This window comes from Dendrobium catenatum, unplaced genomic scaffold (assembly GCF_001605985.2).
Source record: "Dendrobium catenatum unplaced genomic scaffold, ASM160598v2 fragScaff_scaffold_970, whole genome shotgun sequence".
Lineage (NCBI taxonomy): Eukaryota > Viridiplantae > Streptophyta > Magnoliopsida > Asparagales > Orchidaceae > Dendrobium > Dendrobium catenatum.
In genome coordinates, this window is record NW_021319432.1 from 636,668 (window position 1) to 654,087 (window position 17,420).

The window sequence follows — 17,420 nt, forward strand, 5'->3', positions numbered from 1 at the left end:
ACATTCACTTAATTTAGGCTAAGTGAATGGAGAGATTTTCTACACTTTTTGTTTGGTAGAATAAGGAAAGAAGGTGCAACTTAGAGGTTGCAACTTGGGAAAATCTCTTGAATGGGGTTCAAAGAGATCCATTCATTTTGCCCAATTTGAGGCTTGGCAAATGAAGGAGAATTTAGACATTTCCTACCATTTGGCTTGTAGAAAATGAAAAGGGGAAAATGTAACTTAGAGGTTGCAAATCGGAGGAGTTTCCTTGAACATTTGATGTCCAAAGAAAGGGATTTTTATTCATCTAATTTATTTAGGAATGAGATGATTTTTTCCTACAACTCTTGAGTTGTAGAAGGGAGAAGCAACAAGCAACTTATGGGTTACAAGTTGAAGGAAATCCCTTGAACGTTTGGTGTTCAGGGAGAATATATCATTCACTTAGTTGGGGTTGAGTGAATGGAGAATGATACTCATTTATTGATTTTATGACTCAACAAACGAAGGAGGTAGCTTAGGATTTGACCCTAAGCTCCAAATGATTCATACAATGATATATTTGGATTCATGGAAAGAGGCGATGCGTACTTGAAAGGAATTTTCCTACGTCTTTTAAAGTGTTTTGGACTCAATTTGAGGAGGGAAGATTCAAGATTGATTTCATAAGGCTTTGGAGAGGTCTCTAAATCAATTTTGGCATGATCTAAAAAATTTGGAAGTTCAAGAGATCTAGGAAACATGATTTTGACTCATGTTAAGGTATGAAAACACATCTAAGGTCTCTAAGAACAATCCAAACAATTTTGTCATGAATGGTGATCGAAGGTTTTCTAGGGAAGATCCTAAAGATCAATTTTGATAAGACTCGGTTAATTAAAACATTGATGCGAGGTTTCAATCTCTAAGGATTTTGATCATTGCATTCAATGATTGGATTTAGAAAATCACACAAATGGAGTCAGATAAACTTGAGCATGAAGGCTCATGGGCCTTTGAGGGCCCATGCCATATCTCAAGCCCACTTCAAGATTAGATAAGCCTAATTAGTTAATTTTCCAAATGCCAAATGTGGTGGATGTAAACCAACAATGATCATCACTTGCGTGCTCTAAATTTAGCGAAAAGATTAATCATGAATTTGGTTGGTCATATAGACATTGTGGGGTTTAGGTCTATGGGAAACTCCACAAAGATCGATTATCAACAATATTGTTTCCAACCAAACACATTCATTAGACATTCACTAACTTGTAGAGGCTATCAATTCATACATGTAAACTCTCCAAAGTTTATTTTGGTTTTGTCATGACACAAAAATTAGGTAGTTTACATGCTAGAGGACCATTCACTATCATCCTTATACATGAGAATCAAGAGATGCAAAGCATGTTTAAGTATTTCAAGAACACATAAGGGTTTGACTTATGGGTCTTTGGAAACCCACACTTACCCCAAGTTTGTCTCATAAATCAAATGAACATGCTTAACGGTTTGCCAACAATTTTAAAAGCATGTAATCCTTAAAGAAAGAGACCTATGACATTTTATTTAGATCAATTTTGACATAATCTAAATCCTAAGCACCATGAAATTGATTTGGTCAAATGCATACCCTCCAAATTTGGATGATATGACGACGAAGCCTAGGTTTGTTATAGGCAACGGTTTGAACACAATATGAATGTTATTACATGCATTTGAGAGGTGTTGGATACCAATCCAACACCCCTACGCATATTGGCATGCCTCTTTGGCTCTCCCAAGAGAGCAAACAAACGGAAATTACTAGATTTCCACTGTTTTGCGGAGAGGACAGCCAACGAAGGGTTTTGGGCAAGCACAAATGAAGCTTCTAAGGGACCTAGGGTTTGGGGCTCCCCCGTGTTTGTCTGTACTGAACGAAAATAGCCCAATCAGGCATCTCTATGCGCGAAATGAGGGAAAGGCATAAATCGAATGGGATTTTAAGTGAAATCTCAGCTCTTGATCAAGAAATTTGATTTGGGAAATCAAATCAGCCATAATCTCATCAATTAGGACTAAAATTGAATCTGAATTGGATTCGAATCAAATCGATTTGAGTCGGTTTAGATTTGATTGTGTCCGATCTATCTAATTTTGTGAAATTAGTCTTGAATCAGCGCCGAATTGCGTCGAATTTGGTTCGACGGGGCTCAACGAGGTTCGATTGGTTTTGATTCGATTTTAATTGAATTAAATTTAATTAAATTAAGGTTAATTTGATGAAATTAAAATTTATTTCAACAAATTAAGATCCGATTTCGCTTTGACGGCGTTTGATCGAGTTGAACGAGTGCGATCGAATTCAATCACACTCGATAGAGGTCGGGTAGATACGAAAATGTTCATCAACATAGGCTAATGGAAAATAATTGTTGACCTAATACTTGGTGTTTTAGTGGACTCGTTGACAACATAATTCCCTTTGTTCAATCTATATTGACTCTTTCTTACCAATTCTCATCATTCATGAGCCTCAAATTTTGTCGCCTAACACAGGTGACTTTTTTGAATTTTCTTGTGCGCCAGTCCAAGCAATATAGCTATTTTTCTTGGTAATTTAAAATTTCATGACACATGGTATGGTCTATTTTGTAAAATGGGCATCAATTGTGTACTTTGCATTATAATTGATGCATTTTTAAGAAGACAATCGTGAAATTGTGTCCATTGGCCATCATTTTCATCATATTCAATAAAATCAATCACAATGTTCCTTTCTTGTTAATCTTAAAGCACTAGATGAGTCAATGTTGTCTGTTTGCAACACAAGTGACAGTGGAGTATTTTTTCAGGGATGCATTTCAAATTAGACCTGTTGAGATAAGGGATTGACTCTATCAAAAAAATTGGGAGATTGTTAACACGTAATACCAAATTTCTTATTTTATTTATTTATATCTAGAATGTATGCATGTGATCGTTGCTAAAATAAAGGGAAATTTAATATGTGAGCCATTTTTTGAAGTGAAAAGTTAGAATAATGCAGAACTTTTAAAAAAGAGAGGCATAGGCCAAGTAAAAGAAATGCTAACTATATTCTCTCAAAGAGAGGAAAAAGTCAGATCTTTCTTTTGTGTGTGTGTGTGTGCAAACATTATTCTCTCAAATGAATCTCTGAAAAATAAAAAATTCAAGGTAAATTAAATTCAAATCCCTAGACTTTTGCTCAGAAATGATTAGGTTCACCAACCTTAAAATTTGATAATTATGTCCCTCTGCATAAAATCATTTCATCGAGCCCAAATGTTTTTAAATACTAAAGGGAAATATTGCACATAATTGTTAAGGTTCAATCTTAAGGGAGCTGGATGTAATTTATGCAAAAGTCAAACCCTTTAAACACATTGCTGCACACTGTGCTTCCATACCACATGGAAACTCGAATATCATAAAATTGGATTAGTATTGAGTTCAACTCCCAGCCAAATCTTCCTAGCCTAGGGCTCTGTTAATGAATTGGGATAACTGAAATCATCCATAATGTTCATGATAAGTGGCATACAGGACCAGAAGCATGCATTTATTAAAGTAACAAGCACTTGCGCGGCACATAATGCATTAAGGCTTCGTTTGGGACAGCTTTTTTACTTCTTCTTAAAGCAGCATTTTAGTACAAAATTTTTAATTTTTGTACAAGAAAGCTGTTTTAAGAAGCAGGAAGAAAGCCGTCCCAAATGAAGCCTAAGTGGAAATATTGAAAGCAAGAATGAGGAAAATTCAAGCATCCAGATTCAATTCAAAAGATGGAATAGAAAGAAAACAATAGATAGAATAATTACCGTATCTTTCACCTAAAATAACCAACCCATCTCGAGTGACCCCACATCCTAAAAGATAAAAAGCATGTCATATATTAAACTAAAGCAACCAACAATGTTATAAGTACAACATTATTTAGTCAAAGAAGCAACGGTGTTAAGAGTGAAGCCATTTCTTACCATCATCCGCTACTTTAACGTAGCATGATCCAACACTTAAAGAGACAACTACCTGAACAAATACAAATTAAACTTTAATACATTCAGACTTAAGACAAGCAGAAACCAAAAAACATAATTCTTAAGGATTAAGGGCAACAGAACCAGATACAGTGGAAAGCTTATCCCAACAAGTATTAGTATAAGTGATGGAGATCTGAAAACTTACACTCATCAAAAACACAAGATGTCAGCATCAAGGTTATTGCAATATTATTTTAATTAGTTTTAGTTATTTTAATTCTTCATTTGTCACTTTTTAAGTTCGTTTCATTATAAATGTGTCAATGATGATGGTGTTTATGAGAATAGGATATTTTTTTCCAATGCATTAATTACCTTGATGGGCTGATGTACTGCTGCAAGCTTTTTCATTTCAGTCTCAATGGATTCCCTAGTTCAGTTTTTTTCAAATTCCTTGTGTCAGCACAAATTCTAATTTTGGTTTCAGAATGTTCATTTTGCAGTATTTCGTGTTTTTGTTGTAAAATGATTATCTTCACTATAACGTGAAGTTGGTTCCCCTGCTCAGTCCAAAAGTTGATAGCTGCATTCTCACAATAGCAAAACACCATCTTTTCTTCTTTAAAAGCTGCTATTGTAAAGCTTAGCATTTAATTGGCGATCATTACTTAGTTTGGGATCATTAATTGGTTTCACGTTCTTGCTGTTGTTACCTTATTAGACTATTCCTTACATGTTGTTACATGTTCGTTCCATTCCCTGGTGATCAATGTGTTTACCGTGCTGCATGTTGCCATGTTTGACTACTTATCGTGATGAGTATATCCGACAGTGGAGAGTTTACCATAAAAGAGGCCGGAGATCTACGATCATGATTACACCACTTTATTTTTTAGCTATTATTTATATTTGATTTATTATTCTATCTTTTCCAAATTTACCCTCACTTCAGGGAGTAGGTTCCCGAGGGGCACTTTTGTCTTTTGGAGTTATTATTATATTTTGGTTATTTATAGCTCCCTCATCTTCTTTGTAAGGTATGATAATTATTATGAAATTTCAGCACTTTGTTTCTTTGTGAGTTTTGAGGGTTCTTGTGAGAATTTTGGTGAAGTCCCTAGGTGAGGGAAAAGTATTACCCAACAACCGCAGGAAGCGTCCGGGCTCGTGGTCCTTTTCTTCTCCAACTTCTCCTTGCCCTCTTCCCTAGCCGCCATCCCCTTGCCCTTTCTTCTAGCCACTGGCCTCACTCTCCGCCTCCTAGCCACCAGCCTAAATCCCCCCTTTCCACCTCCTAACCACCAGCCTCAAGTTCCCCTTCCTTCCTCCTAGCCACCGGCTAAGCCACCAACCCCTCCTAATAGCTAGCCCTAAAACCCTATCCATCCTCCTAGCTGTCGGCCACATCCCCCCTCTCCTTTGCCTCCAAATTTCAAATTCCAAATCAATACTTTCCATTTATAACTCATTTTAAATTAGGAAGGATTTTTAATTCAAATTCCAATCTATTTGAATTTTAAGTTTCCAAGAGAAGTGTGCAAGAGAGTTCTAGAAAAGAAAAAGGTTAATAATAATTTTATTTGCATTATCAAATATATGTATGTAGGAGTTGTTACATGTGTTCAAACACAAAAGGTGGTTTGATCAAAATTTTTCTATTTCAATTAGATTACATCAAGGATCATCTTTAAGCCCATATCTTTTTGCTTTAGTCACAAATGTTCTTACTGGACATTTGCCATAGGATGTACCCTGGTGTATGTTTTTTTGTTGATGATATTCTTCTTGTTGATAAGACTAGAGATGGAGTTAAAGGTAAACTTGAATTATAGAAGTCAACCTTAGAGTCTAAAGGTTTTCGTTTAAGAGAATCTAAAATTGAATAAATTGATTGTAATTTTAACAGTAACAAATCTAGTGGGGGATTCTGACTTTGGGCGATCAAGTCATTAATAAGAGTACACTTTTTAGATATCTTGGACCAGTTGTTAAAGTGATGGTGAAATAGATGAAGATATTATTAATAGAATTCAAGTTGGATGGTTGAAGAGGAAGAATGCATCAGGCCTGTTGTGCGATTGAAAAATATCACTTAAACTAAAGGGAAAATTCTATAAAATGATGGTGAGACTTGCAATTCTTTATAGTGCAGAATGTTAACCATTAAAAGACAAGTCTAATATTAAGTTGTGTTGCAGAGTTGAGGATGCTCAGGTGGATGAGTGGCTTCACTCTTAGAGATAGAATGTGAAATAAGTACATGCGTGAAAAAGTTGGAGTAACTCCAGTGGCAAATAAGATTAGAGAGAGTCGCCTTAGATGGTTTGGTCACATAAAATGTCGGCCTTTAGGAGAGAAGATGTATTAGAATTGATCTATATTAAGAAATGTGGAGGTAGACCTAAAAAGAGTTAAAAAATATTAGAAATGACATTTTTTAATAGATTTAAATGACAATTTGAAACTTAACCTGGCACAATGCAAATAAAGGATTCGTGTAGCCGACCCCACGTAGTGGGATAAAGACTTGATATTGTTGATGATAAAAAAACAATTGTGGGTCTACTTGAGTCGTAAATAGAATAGTGACGATTTAAAATTTAATTTTCTAATTAATATGATTTTATAATACTTTTAAAAACTCTTGAGTTGATTAACATTAATATCCCAAGGTCTGACTGACTTAACCTCAGCTAAGGTATAGGTTTATAAATCATTTGCATTTCATTAGACTTAGATTCGAGATACTATCCCTCAAAAGTTCTGACCTTAGATCTAGGATCTAAGGTTGAGGATGAATCTAGCCGCCACATAAGCCCTCACATTCTAAGCATTTTCTACAACTTGTATTGTTGAAATATAAGCCCCAATTTTCTAATCATATTAGTCAACTCAAACAAAAATTTAATTTTAAAACAAAAATTCTAATATAGAATAAGTTGAGCACCTCTAAGTTTCTCAGAATCTAGTGCTCATAAATTTTCCTCCCATTCTCTTCTATACCTAAATTTTGATTTAAAGTTAATCACATCACCCTTCAAATTCTCAAATATAACCCTTATGGGGCATCCGTGCCTCATAATAAAATAAACCTTATTCAGTAAAAAACTCTGTTAATACACAAAATTGTGAGATTTGTTATTAAATTCATAACAAAATATTTTTATCCTTCGAGATAATATATTATTTTTTATATTGTGTTCGATCATAAAATATTTCAATCCATTGAGGATGAATGACAAAATTTTATCAACAGGTTTTTTGGCAACTCCACTTAAGAAGATGTCACTTTTCAACTAAACTAGTGATTTTATTTAATCATCTTAAAAATTGGCTAAAAAATATTTGCAAAATTAATCTTTGTGTTGTAGGCCTCTCCCATTTCACTTAGTACTCGAGACAGCAAAACCATATAATCCTAGTTGTTTCATCATCATTCCCCCATCAAACACTCTAAGCTAATGGTGATGAATTTTCTTACTCCTAAATCCAAAATTCTAAGCACTATAAGCTAAGCATTTTGCTTCTATCGACCAACATTAACCAAAAGTTTTCTCTGATGGTTAGGAGGGGAAATTAATCATTAGGATTTATGCTTATAGGAAACCTAAAACCCGATTATAAAGTCCTTGCAAAACAAAAGCAAAATCTCAAGGTTGTCTTATCTACACAATCCAATCTACCTTCCAAAAAGTTAACCAATATAAACTCTTTTAGAAGAGCCGAGCTGGAATTTTCGGAGCCCACATGGTTAACTATGGACACTTGCATCAAGAAGTTAACAAAATAATTCATTTAACTCTTTATAAGTAGCTTAATGAGCTAAGAGAAACAAACCTGGGTGCCAAGCAAAGCATACTGATGCAACAAGAAATACAACCAAAAAATTAAGATTATATGAAAAATCCAAATAAATCAGCAAATTCTGACATATTCAAAGCATGTTTTTTGCTATTGCTGACAAAGCTGAGTTTCCACAATCACTAATGAAACTTTTGCAAGCTTATAAAAAATCATCAAAAAGGTGCTTCTTTGGATTTTCTTGCCCGCAGAAAAGAACAAAAAAGAAATGGTTAAATATCTCTGTCATATATCAAACATGACCTGGCAACATTTGGATGTTGTTTAAATAATCATCATTAAAAAATTGCAGAAGCCAGCGGAAAAATGGCGAGTTTGAGCAAGAAGAGTGATAACAATGATTGAGAAGGATCAACATGGTAGAGTCAACCAATCCTAGTTGGCAATGATAAAAGGAGAAATCATAAATTAAAATAAACAATAAGAGGAAAATACAATGACGGCATAAATGCAAGAAAAGCAACATATCATTACCTTGGAAGAACCCGCATCCACACTATTATGTACAAGTTCCTCAACAACTCTGGTCAAGTCAAACAAAAATGTGCTCGATCGCAATGAATTGTAGACATTGCGAGACAAGTGTTTTATCTCCTTATTTGACATGTACTGGGAAAAACACAACAAAAATTGATCAACAAAAATGATCAACATAGATCTGTATAAACAGTAAAAAAAAAGTTTGTTTTGATTTTTTTTTTATAATAATCAAATAAGTCTCAAACATTAAATCATCATACAATAAATATGCCCAATTATGTCTTATTCTCAAGATCTACAGTTCACAGATGACATTCGAGGTAGTTGAATGGTTGGTACTTTCTTTTGCATGAGACATAGTAATGTTCATGTCCCTAAATTTCCATTTTCACAACTAGGTCCCTTGAAATGACCATGGCTACTAAGCATTAATGGACATTCAAATGAGTGAAATCCCTTCAACATTAGTCAACAAAAAAGTAACACCACACGTTATCCCATATCTTCAGCCATCATTACTTGCTGCCTCTCCCATATCCTCCAGCATTCAGTCGCTTATCAATAATCCATCCCGCCATGCAACCAACCACTAGCAAACTACCATTGAAGTAGAGGTAGCAACAGTGGGTAATAGAACATTGTCAGGCAAACTGGTGGTTGGAAATACTAAGAGACAGCAGGGTGCAGCAGTAAGCAGTGGGTGCGGAAATGCAAGGGTGCAAGGAAGTTCATCATTGACGCCAATGGAAGCAATAGTAGTAACATTGATGGGAAACCTATGGTGACGTGCTTGATGATTTTATCATGCTAGAAGGACCCGTGGGTGAGGATACTTATACCTTTTAGTTATCAATTAACTTATTGAAGTTGAAATAACCCAAAGAAACCTCGGATAAAATTTGAGGAGTTCCTCGGTGAAAAAAAATAATAATGAACATGAGTGCAACTAGATCAAACCTATAAACATTGATTTATTTAAGCTTACAATTATCATTATAATCTTAAGGGAGAAATATTTCTTATAATACTAATTTGACAGTACAAAAAACAACTAAAACTAAATTCTCGATATTAATTAGCCATGCATTAATGCCGTGCTAATTTCTCTTGACGATACCATATAAATAAGATGACCATTAAAAAAAACATTGCTCACAGAAGATCAATATTACCAGCCATGAAGCCCAATGTTTTGAATTACCCCATAAAAGAGTCAAACAAAGAAAAAAACATTACTTGCAGCAATTAAGATGCGGGTAGATATAAGCTCAGTTGTTACTACTAATAGACATCATAGTTAAATCACTAACACAATATAAAGCATTTGGATACCCATCAGATAAGAAGGAATATATTTAAATTTTGAGTTAATTTCAAAATAATTCATAGACTATTCATATGTGGTCATTTTAGTGAATTAGTCCCACGGTATAAAGTTGCTCCAATTTAGTCCATTAAATATACAAAATTGATCCAAAATGGTACCTTTAGTACTAAATTGGGACCAATTTTGTAAAATTTATAGACTAAATTGAGATCAATTTTATATCACAATTACAACATGAGGGACTATTTTTTATCAATTTTGTATGGTTAAAGGACTAAATTGGGGCAATGTGATACTCTGGGACTAAATTGGACATACAATAATAGTATAGGGACTATTTTAAGATTTTACTAACTTTCTATCCTTTGAAGAGAGATGATTACAGGTTGGGTTCATTTTTCAGAATATGGATAAATTTTCACCAAATCAGTGGCTAACCATTGGTAAAACCCTTTGACCATACACCCTTATAGCCTAAATCAAAAGTTATGAAATTAAGAGGATTCAAACCGTAAGCACTTGAATAGAAAATGAAGTCAGATTAAACTTCTATTTGCTGATTAACTTCTTCCTTTCTCAATCTCCAATAAAACATTAAATTCATGCTAAAGAGACAGCATCTTTGATTACTTATATCCCTTCCATTTTCAAATGTGAATTTGATTGAGCGTCAAACCCTTTAAAACCAAACTTAACCAAAATCCTTCAATTTTCTTTTCAAACACAATTAAATTGGATCAATTAGGACTCGCGTTTGCATTTACATGGGAGTTGCTTTTTGATATACTAATTTTGAATTGTAAAAAAATGACCATTAGTCTATTCATCGTAAGAATGTTATTTTTTAGGCATTGTCACACCACCAATATTATTGGTTTCACCACCTTTAAGTGCAACATCGAATACCACTTTTCACATTGGAAGGTAGCTTCTTAGTAACACTTGGGCAGCACAAGATAGCTAACATTGTTGTAACACATGCAAACAATCACAAAAGACTATCATATGCGAGTCAAGATAATCCAAATGATTAAAGCATTGCATAATCATAAATTCAGTGCCAGCTGTCACAATATTACCCTGAACACCCATAAATTTCAATAGAAATAATATAAAAGTATATTGCCAACCATAAGACAATTTTTCATGAAGTTATGGAATGAAGTTGAGCACAAATCTATCTAATGGAAAATTTATACAAGCAAATGTACTTAATTATCACGCTCTGTTCAGTTCTATCAAGCTCAACAATAATTAACTAGCAGTTAAATGTGTCATACAGAGTGGTTTTTGGTAACCAACCTAGTTATTGAGTCATTTTAGCAGGTTTGGTCACCCATTTAAATAATAATTTGGATTTATTTTGAACCAAACATGTGTCTCCTATCATAGAATGTTAAATTCAATGTGATCAACAAATCCATATCAACAACAACAAAACTAGGCAGTTCCCCAATAGATATTAACCAACTCGAATCAATCATTACATTAACTATAACTTGAAAAAAGAGAAAGAGGTGGGACACGGATACTTCAAATCAATCGCCACTTTATCAACTACAGCTCGACAAGAGAGCAAGAGTTTAGCTGTGAGATTCTTTGTACTAGAGGAAAACAATAAGAAAGACATCCATTATCTATGCATGATTCCCTCATATAGAGTTGGCATTCTTTTCAAATGTTGGAGTGGGAAACTAGGCTATAATTCACTTGAAACTTCCAACAATCAATTATGACATAAACCTCAGTAACTATGTTATAGTTAATCTGGGAGATTATTGAAATTATGGAAATTTGTAAAAACCTCCTTATGGTTTACCCCTTATGAAAAAGGATGGTGTTATTTCATATTTATATGCAAGTCATTATAATGTATACTTCTTTATAGTAATGTCAATTCATGCTAAATATCCTAATTATAGTTTAGTAATAGACATAATCATAACTCCCACTACCCTTTGCATCAATCTAACACAAGAAGTTAGTTAGAGATGTGTAGCACCCAACCTAGAAATCTCAGCCAGCATTGGAAACTGAGTGCAACCCACTATATATGTTTGGATTGGACTATTAGTCAATTAAAACATGGTTTTTGGCTTAAATGCAAAATCCATGAAAAAAGACAAAAAGAGCTTACTATAATCTTCTTGCGTAATATCCTAGCAGGAATAAGCATAGGCATATGACCCTGACCTTGATGGATCCTATAGGATCATGTCATCCCATGCAAGGTCCTTCCTCGAGGCCGCATGTACAGGTCCCTTACAAGTTTCCCAAAGCAAACTCTGGTGCAATAAAAGGCGGTATAGTGGAAAGGGAGTGCGTCTAATATGTAAGAGAGATGAGAAGGATAAAGATGCTTAAGAATATAATTAAAGAATGACAAAATAGTTAATTTAATTTTCCTTGCTAACTGAAAAATGAAAATTATAAAGATTTGATAATAAGCTTTGTTACGTCTTATAATATTCGCGGCGGTAGAAAAATATAAATTTTAGCTTCTTAGCTTTGTACGAAGATCCAACACACATGCAAAAAAAAAGAGGGTGGTATTTTGTTCATAAGAGACCTCAGAGCTTTTACGTGGAAACCCCTGAAAATGAGGGAAATCACAAGGCATTGCCCAGTTTAAATGAATCCACTAGTATTTGTAGTTGATTAAAAATGAGGTCCTTCTTTGGAGGGAAGGCATTAGCTCGATGTAGTAAATATATATCATATAGAATGCATTACATGGTGGGAACTAGAAGAATCAGTGCTGACATGTTCGTTTGGTCGGTAGAACCATAGTCGGCGAATGATATAGCCTAGAAGGATTATAGTCGGTGAGCGATAAAGGTCAGAAAGATCGTAGTTGGGCGACATTGGTTGGAAGGACCGTAGTCATCAGGAGAAGGAGGTTGAAAGACCTTCGTCAGGCGACCGTGGTCGAAAAGGACCGTAGTTGGCAGGCGACAGAGGTTGGATGCTCCAAAATTTAATTTAGAAGTTTATAATGCGAATTTGCCTCAAGATTCGTGCTCAATCAAGAAAATTTTTTGATAATATATCAAACTTAAACAGCATTGCTCCTTTCCGACAATGGGGCAAACAATAGAGAGTAGAATGCATAGTATCATAAATATATTTCATGGACGGAATAATATCCCCCTCTTGCATCATCATGCTAGCACAAGAGTAGGGGCCAATTTAAACAAAAAACAGCAGCCGTATGATACTCATTACAACAAAAACCCCCTTTTCTTATAAATAATAACTTTGTGGATTCCAAGGAAATCGAGCGTACAAACACTATGGAAGATAAATGTGGCTACAGCATTCGATAACAAACAATTCAAAAAAAAAAAAAAACCTCATTTCAACTAGGGGTGTCAATTTTTGACACGACCCGAAACACGACCCGAACCTGGCCCGGAAAAATCCGGGTTCGGGTCAACCCGAACCCGAAACGGGTCGGGATCGGGTTGACCCAGCAACCCGAAATTGACCCAAAAGTGACACGAAAACTCATATTTGACCTGAAAACCCGAGATTAACCTGTTTTTTACCCGATTTTGACCCAAAAATCGAATATTGGCCCGAAAATTAGCAATTTTAGGTCAACTTCGGGTCATTCGTGTCGGGTCGGGTTCTGGTCTGGAAACCTGACCCGTTTTTAAAAACGGGTCGGGATCGGGTTGACCCGAACAGTGCCGGATCAATTCCGGGTTCGACCCGAACCCGACCCGCTGACCCGAATTGACACCCCTAAATTTTCAACGTAACCAAGAACAAGAAACTTAAAACGAAGGAATACAGAAGAAACAAAAGGAAAATGAGATTACCAAGGAAAGTGTACTGACGGTATTTACTTGATGCGCCCCCTCACGGAGGACCTTCCGCCTAACACAGAAGTGAAGTAACCGAGCACGTATCAATGTAAGGAAACTGGGGCTATAAATTGAATGGGAGCAGTGAGTAGGTCCGCGATGGAAGGGTATGAAGGTACCGGAGGTAGCGTCCTTGAGTTGCTGGCAGTCGCGCAACCGAGCGGTGCAGAATGGAGAGCGGGGACCGGGAAGGCTTTCTCGTCTCTTAGTTAGCCGTGAGGTGGCGCCAAGGGTTTCGTAGCCTTATTGCAATAGTCCGCGAATATAACGAAGGGAATGAAAATGAGAGGGGTCATATTTAATTTGACTCGCACTTGCTTTTCTATGTACAAATAAATTAATTATGGAAATTTTGATTTTATGACTCGTAAGACTGTAATTTAATGCTCATAATAATAATAATTTTTTTTTTGGAAAATTAATAATAATAACTTAAGAAATATATTTATTTCATTTTAAGTTATTGATGTGACCGTCCTTTAAAAAAAAATAATATTCTCACTATAATCTATCCCAAAATACACCTTCTGTAGGAGTTCTCCCATTAAAAAATAGATTTTAATGCCATAATTGTATGGGGCCATCCTCTTCATTTTTTGAGAGTTGAAGATAGTCATTGAAGTTCTATTTATCTATATTTTAATTTATTTATTTATTTATACTTTTATGTTTTTATGTTGCTAAGATAATTGCAAGTTGAGTGATAAAATATCTGATTTGACATAAAAATGCAAAATATATAGTTATAATTTCAAAAGTAATAAGATAGAATGATAAACAACCATAGGTCCATAACACAACAGAGTATAATTCAAAATATAGCATATTAAAGTTAAAAATCTCTTTAAATTTGTATGCAATCACACGTAACTTTCATGAAATATGATAGTTGTGCACCTTAGAAATCTACCACTATCATTAAAATGAACTTTAGAGTTGCACTTAAACTTAATTTCATGTATGGTAATACTCATCATAAACTAGCACAACTTATGCATTGGAAAGTGAAAAATACAAGCCCTTGAAGATGGACATAATTCAAATCATTCTCATTAACGTAAGGTGTGACATAGATGAAAAATTCAGTTAGATGTCTTTCACACTAACACTCATTTTGAATTACATTCATCAGGATCGAGTGAGTAGAAAATTAACCTGTTTAGGCTATCCTAACACAATTATACTTCAACCATAAAATTATACTTCATTATTAAATGTTCGAAAACATGCACAATATATAGGAAAACAAAATACAAAACTTTACTAAAAACTTCGAATAAAACTTTTACATGCCCAAAAGTTTTAATTTACAACCTACTGATCAATCTTCTATTTACCTCGAAATTGTACGCCCAAAATGGCTATGTACATTGGGCAGTCGATCACTTCTTAAAATCACGCTAGTTCATTTTCTTTTCCTACAATACATCAGCTACTGAGCTAAATGCTCAATGAAATATACAATCCTACTACAATATTAAATATATACGAATAAGAAGCATTCAATATGGATGCTAGCATTTCGAACTAATGCAAGAGGCATAAGCAGCACACTTATATAATTCGGAATAAATGAAATGTTTGTATCTTACTTTAGTAAATGACCAATGCATAACACTGTAAATTTTACTATATGATAGCATTCATGTTTTATCTCACGTCTTTTATGTTATTTATGTATACTATTTTTGAGAGGCATTCAACAAAATTTAGGAACAAAATTGCATTTTAATGTGGCTTTAATCTCAAACTAAATATTATTTTGATGCTAAGCATCAAGTTATCGATTTTCTAGTTTGAGATTTTGTATATGTGAAGATTAAGTTCATGAAAGGCATCATCAGATTTGGCAAAGAAGAAAAATTGAATTCAATGTACGTCGAACCTTTTAAAAGTTTTGAAAGGAATTGAAATCCTACATAAATATTACAATTATTATAGCACATGCCTGCTATTCATAATGTGTTTCACATGTCACTCCTAAGAAAATTGGATCCTAATATGAAAATCATATATCTACTAAAGAAATTTAGGAACGTCTGAATTTAAATTATATAGAAGAACCATACTAAATTTTGTCTTATGATGTCATAAAGTTAAGAAATAAGTATATTCCAATTGTTAAGGTTCAATGGAAGAACATATGGAATAAGAAGCTATTAGGGAGAAGGAATTTGAGATGAAGTTGTTGTATATCAGTTTATTCTTATGATTTGAATTTTGAAATAATAATGACTATATTTTTCTAAGGATGAGAGAGTTATGACACCTCCAGCATAAGAGTGTTGTTCAAACTGGTCTAACTTGACTAGAAGTCATGTAATCTATTAATTTTTTATATTTAAACTTTCGTACATGTATTTGAAAATGATTGGTGAGCATAAAAAAGATATGTATGTGTTCTGGAGTGAGTTACACATAATTGAATGCATGGTTATAAAATATTGAAATTTTTCCCCGGAGTGCCCCAACACTAGACAATGGCACCCCACTTGGTGATCTCTGTAAATTGGAAAATGAACAAGCACCCCATGTTGTAATCTAAGATCTCAAACTTGTTATTTTGATAATAACAAATATTATTGATTATATTTTTATTTATCCTACTATTTGTAATACATATTTGCTTTTGTGTCTACTAAAATTTCATATACACCATATACCGTGCATTAGAAGATTCAGGGCTCAAGTCTGGATAAATAGGATAATATTTTTGCAAGAGTTATTATTTTTCTTTTTTATTTTTCTTTTTTTTTTATTTATTGAGTTTTAGTCATGTAAAAGATGTAAGCAAACTTGACGACCATGCACACACACATAAGGGGAGTGAGAAAATTAAAGTTCAAATTTTAAAAACAAATCGTAGTTATGATCAGGTATTCAAAAAATAATAATTAAAATGGGAAAGTAAGTAATTAGTGGTTTTGAACTAATCGTACAATATGAACTAGGTCATATTATACAATCGGCTCATCTTAGAAACCTTGGTCGCCTATCAGATTTAATTACCTAAATTAATCATCGTGATTAGTCAATCAAATCAAATTTAATTAATATGACAGATTATACTATACGATATAAATCATACTGTACAATAGACATAGACGATATTTGTTCACCCAAGCATCATCCTGGATGAAATCTTGATTTTTGAACTAATCGTATAGTAAGATGTTGATCGTACTGGATGACTGGTAGGGACAATTTCCAATCATCCCATCGTTCATCTTATACGATCTTGAGAAAAACAAATTAATCATAACATACAATCTCATGAATGTATTATACGATAAATATACCAACTTTGAACAAATTGTGTTGAGACCGTTCAAAATGTACTAGCTGAAACTAGTTTTAAACTAATTATATTGTATGATCCCATATCGTATTGTCTGAATTAAAACTAGCAAATCAATATTTTAGGATTTTTTGAATGCCTCATATAAAAAAAAACTCTTATTGACTTTGAAAAATTCTTTGGCTCTTGAGAAAATTCTAACAGTGCTTGAGAGGTATTAGAGCTTGAAGATGGAGAAGGAGAAGTTGTGTGAGGCAATTCACGCGGTTACTCCAAGAAAGCTTTTGCCTTGGTTCCTCCAAGTGTATATTGGTCTTTTTGGGTAGCTCTGGGGATAAAGTCTTCAAGTTCAAAGACCTATGTTATCTGTCTTTGACAAGGAAGTGCAAAATGATTGTAAAGTTTTATGCCTTCACCTGGAAGGAGAATTGAGATTGCAAAGTTATCTGCCTTCACTAAGGGATAAAACATATTCAGATACTCTGCCTTCATCATGAGGGTGAAAAATGATTCAAGATACTCTATCGCAATTTATTTGTGAAGAGGTTGTGTAAGGGCTTCTGTAATATCAAAATCTGCTCCAGGATCGTCCAGGACGATCTGGGATTGTCCTGGGACGATCAGTGGAAAAT

At 34.1% G+C, this 17,420-nt stretch overlaps 1 protein-coding gene across 5 annotated transcripts in view; it reads right to left on the bottom strand.

The window, feature by feature from the left end:
• LOC110111259 (DNA mismatch repair protein MLH3) overlaps positions 1-13,757 on the bottom strand; it is an 82,278-nt gene extending 68,521 nt beyond the window's left edge. For 2 of the 5 annotated variants that reach the window (XR_002304845.2, XM_020843036.2), the window contains exons 1-4: positions 13,446-13,757; positions 8,289-8,423; positions 3,951-4,002; positions 3,792-3,839 (exon numbers count right to left, since the gene is read on the bottom strand). Coding sequence is in view for 4 of the 5 variants with exons in the window: in XM_020843036.2 (XP_020698695.2) it covers positions 3,792-3,839; positions 3,951-4,002; positions 8,289-8,420 (232 nt within the window). In the remaining variant the exon portion in view is untranslated. The remainder of the gene's footprint in view (positions 1-3,791; positions 3,840-3,950; positions 4,003-8,288; positions 8,424-13,445) is intronic. The other 3 variants (XM_028697550.1, XM_028697549.1, XM_028697551.1) reach the window with 3 other exon arrangements.
• Between the last annotated feature and the right edge of the window lie 3,663 nt (positions 13,758-17,420).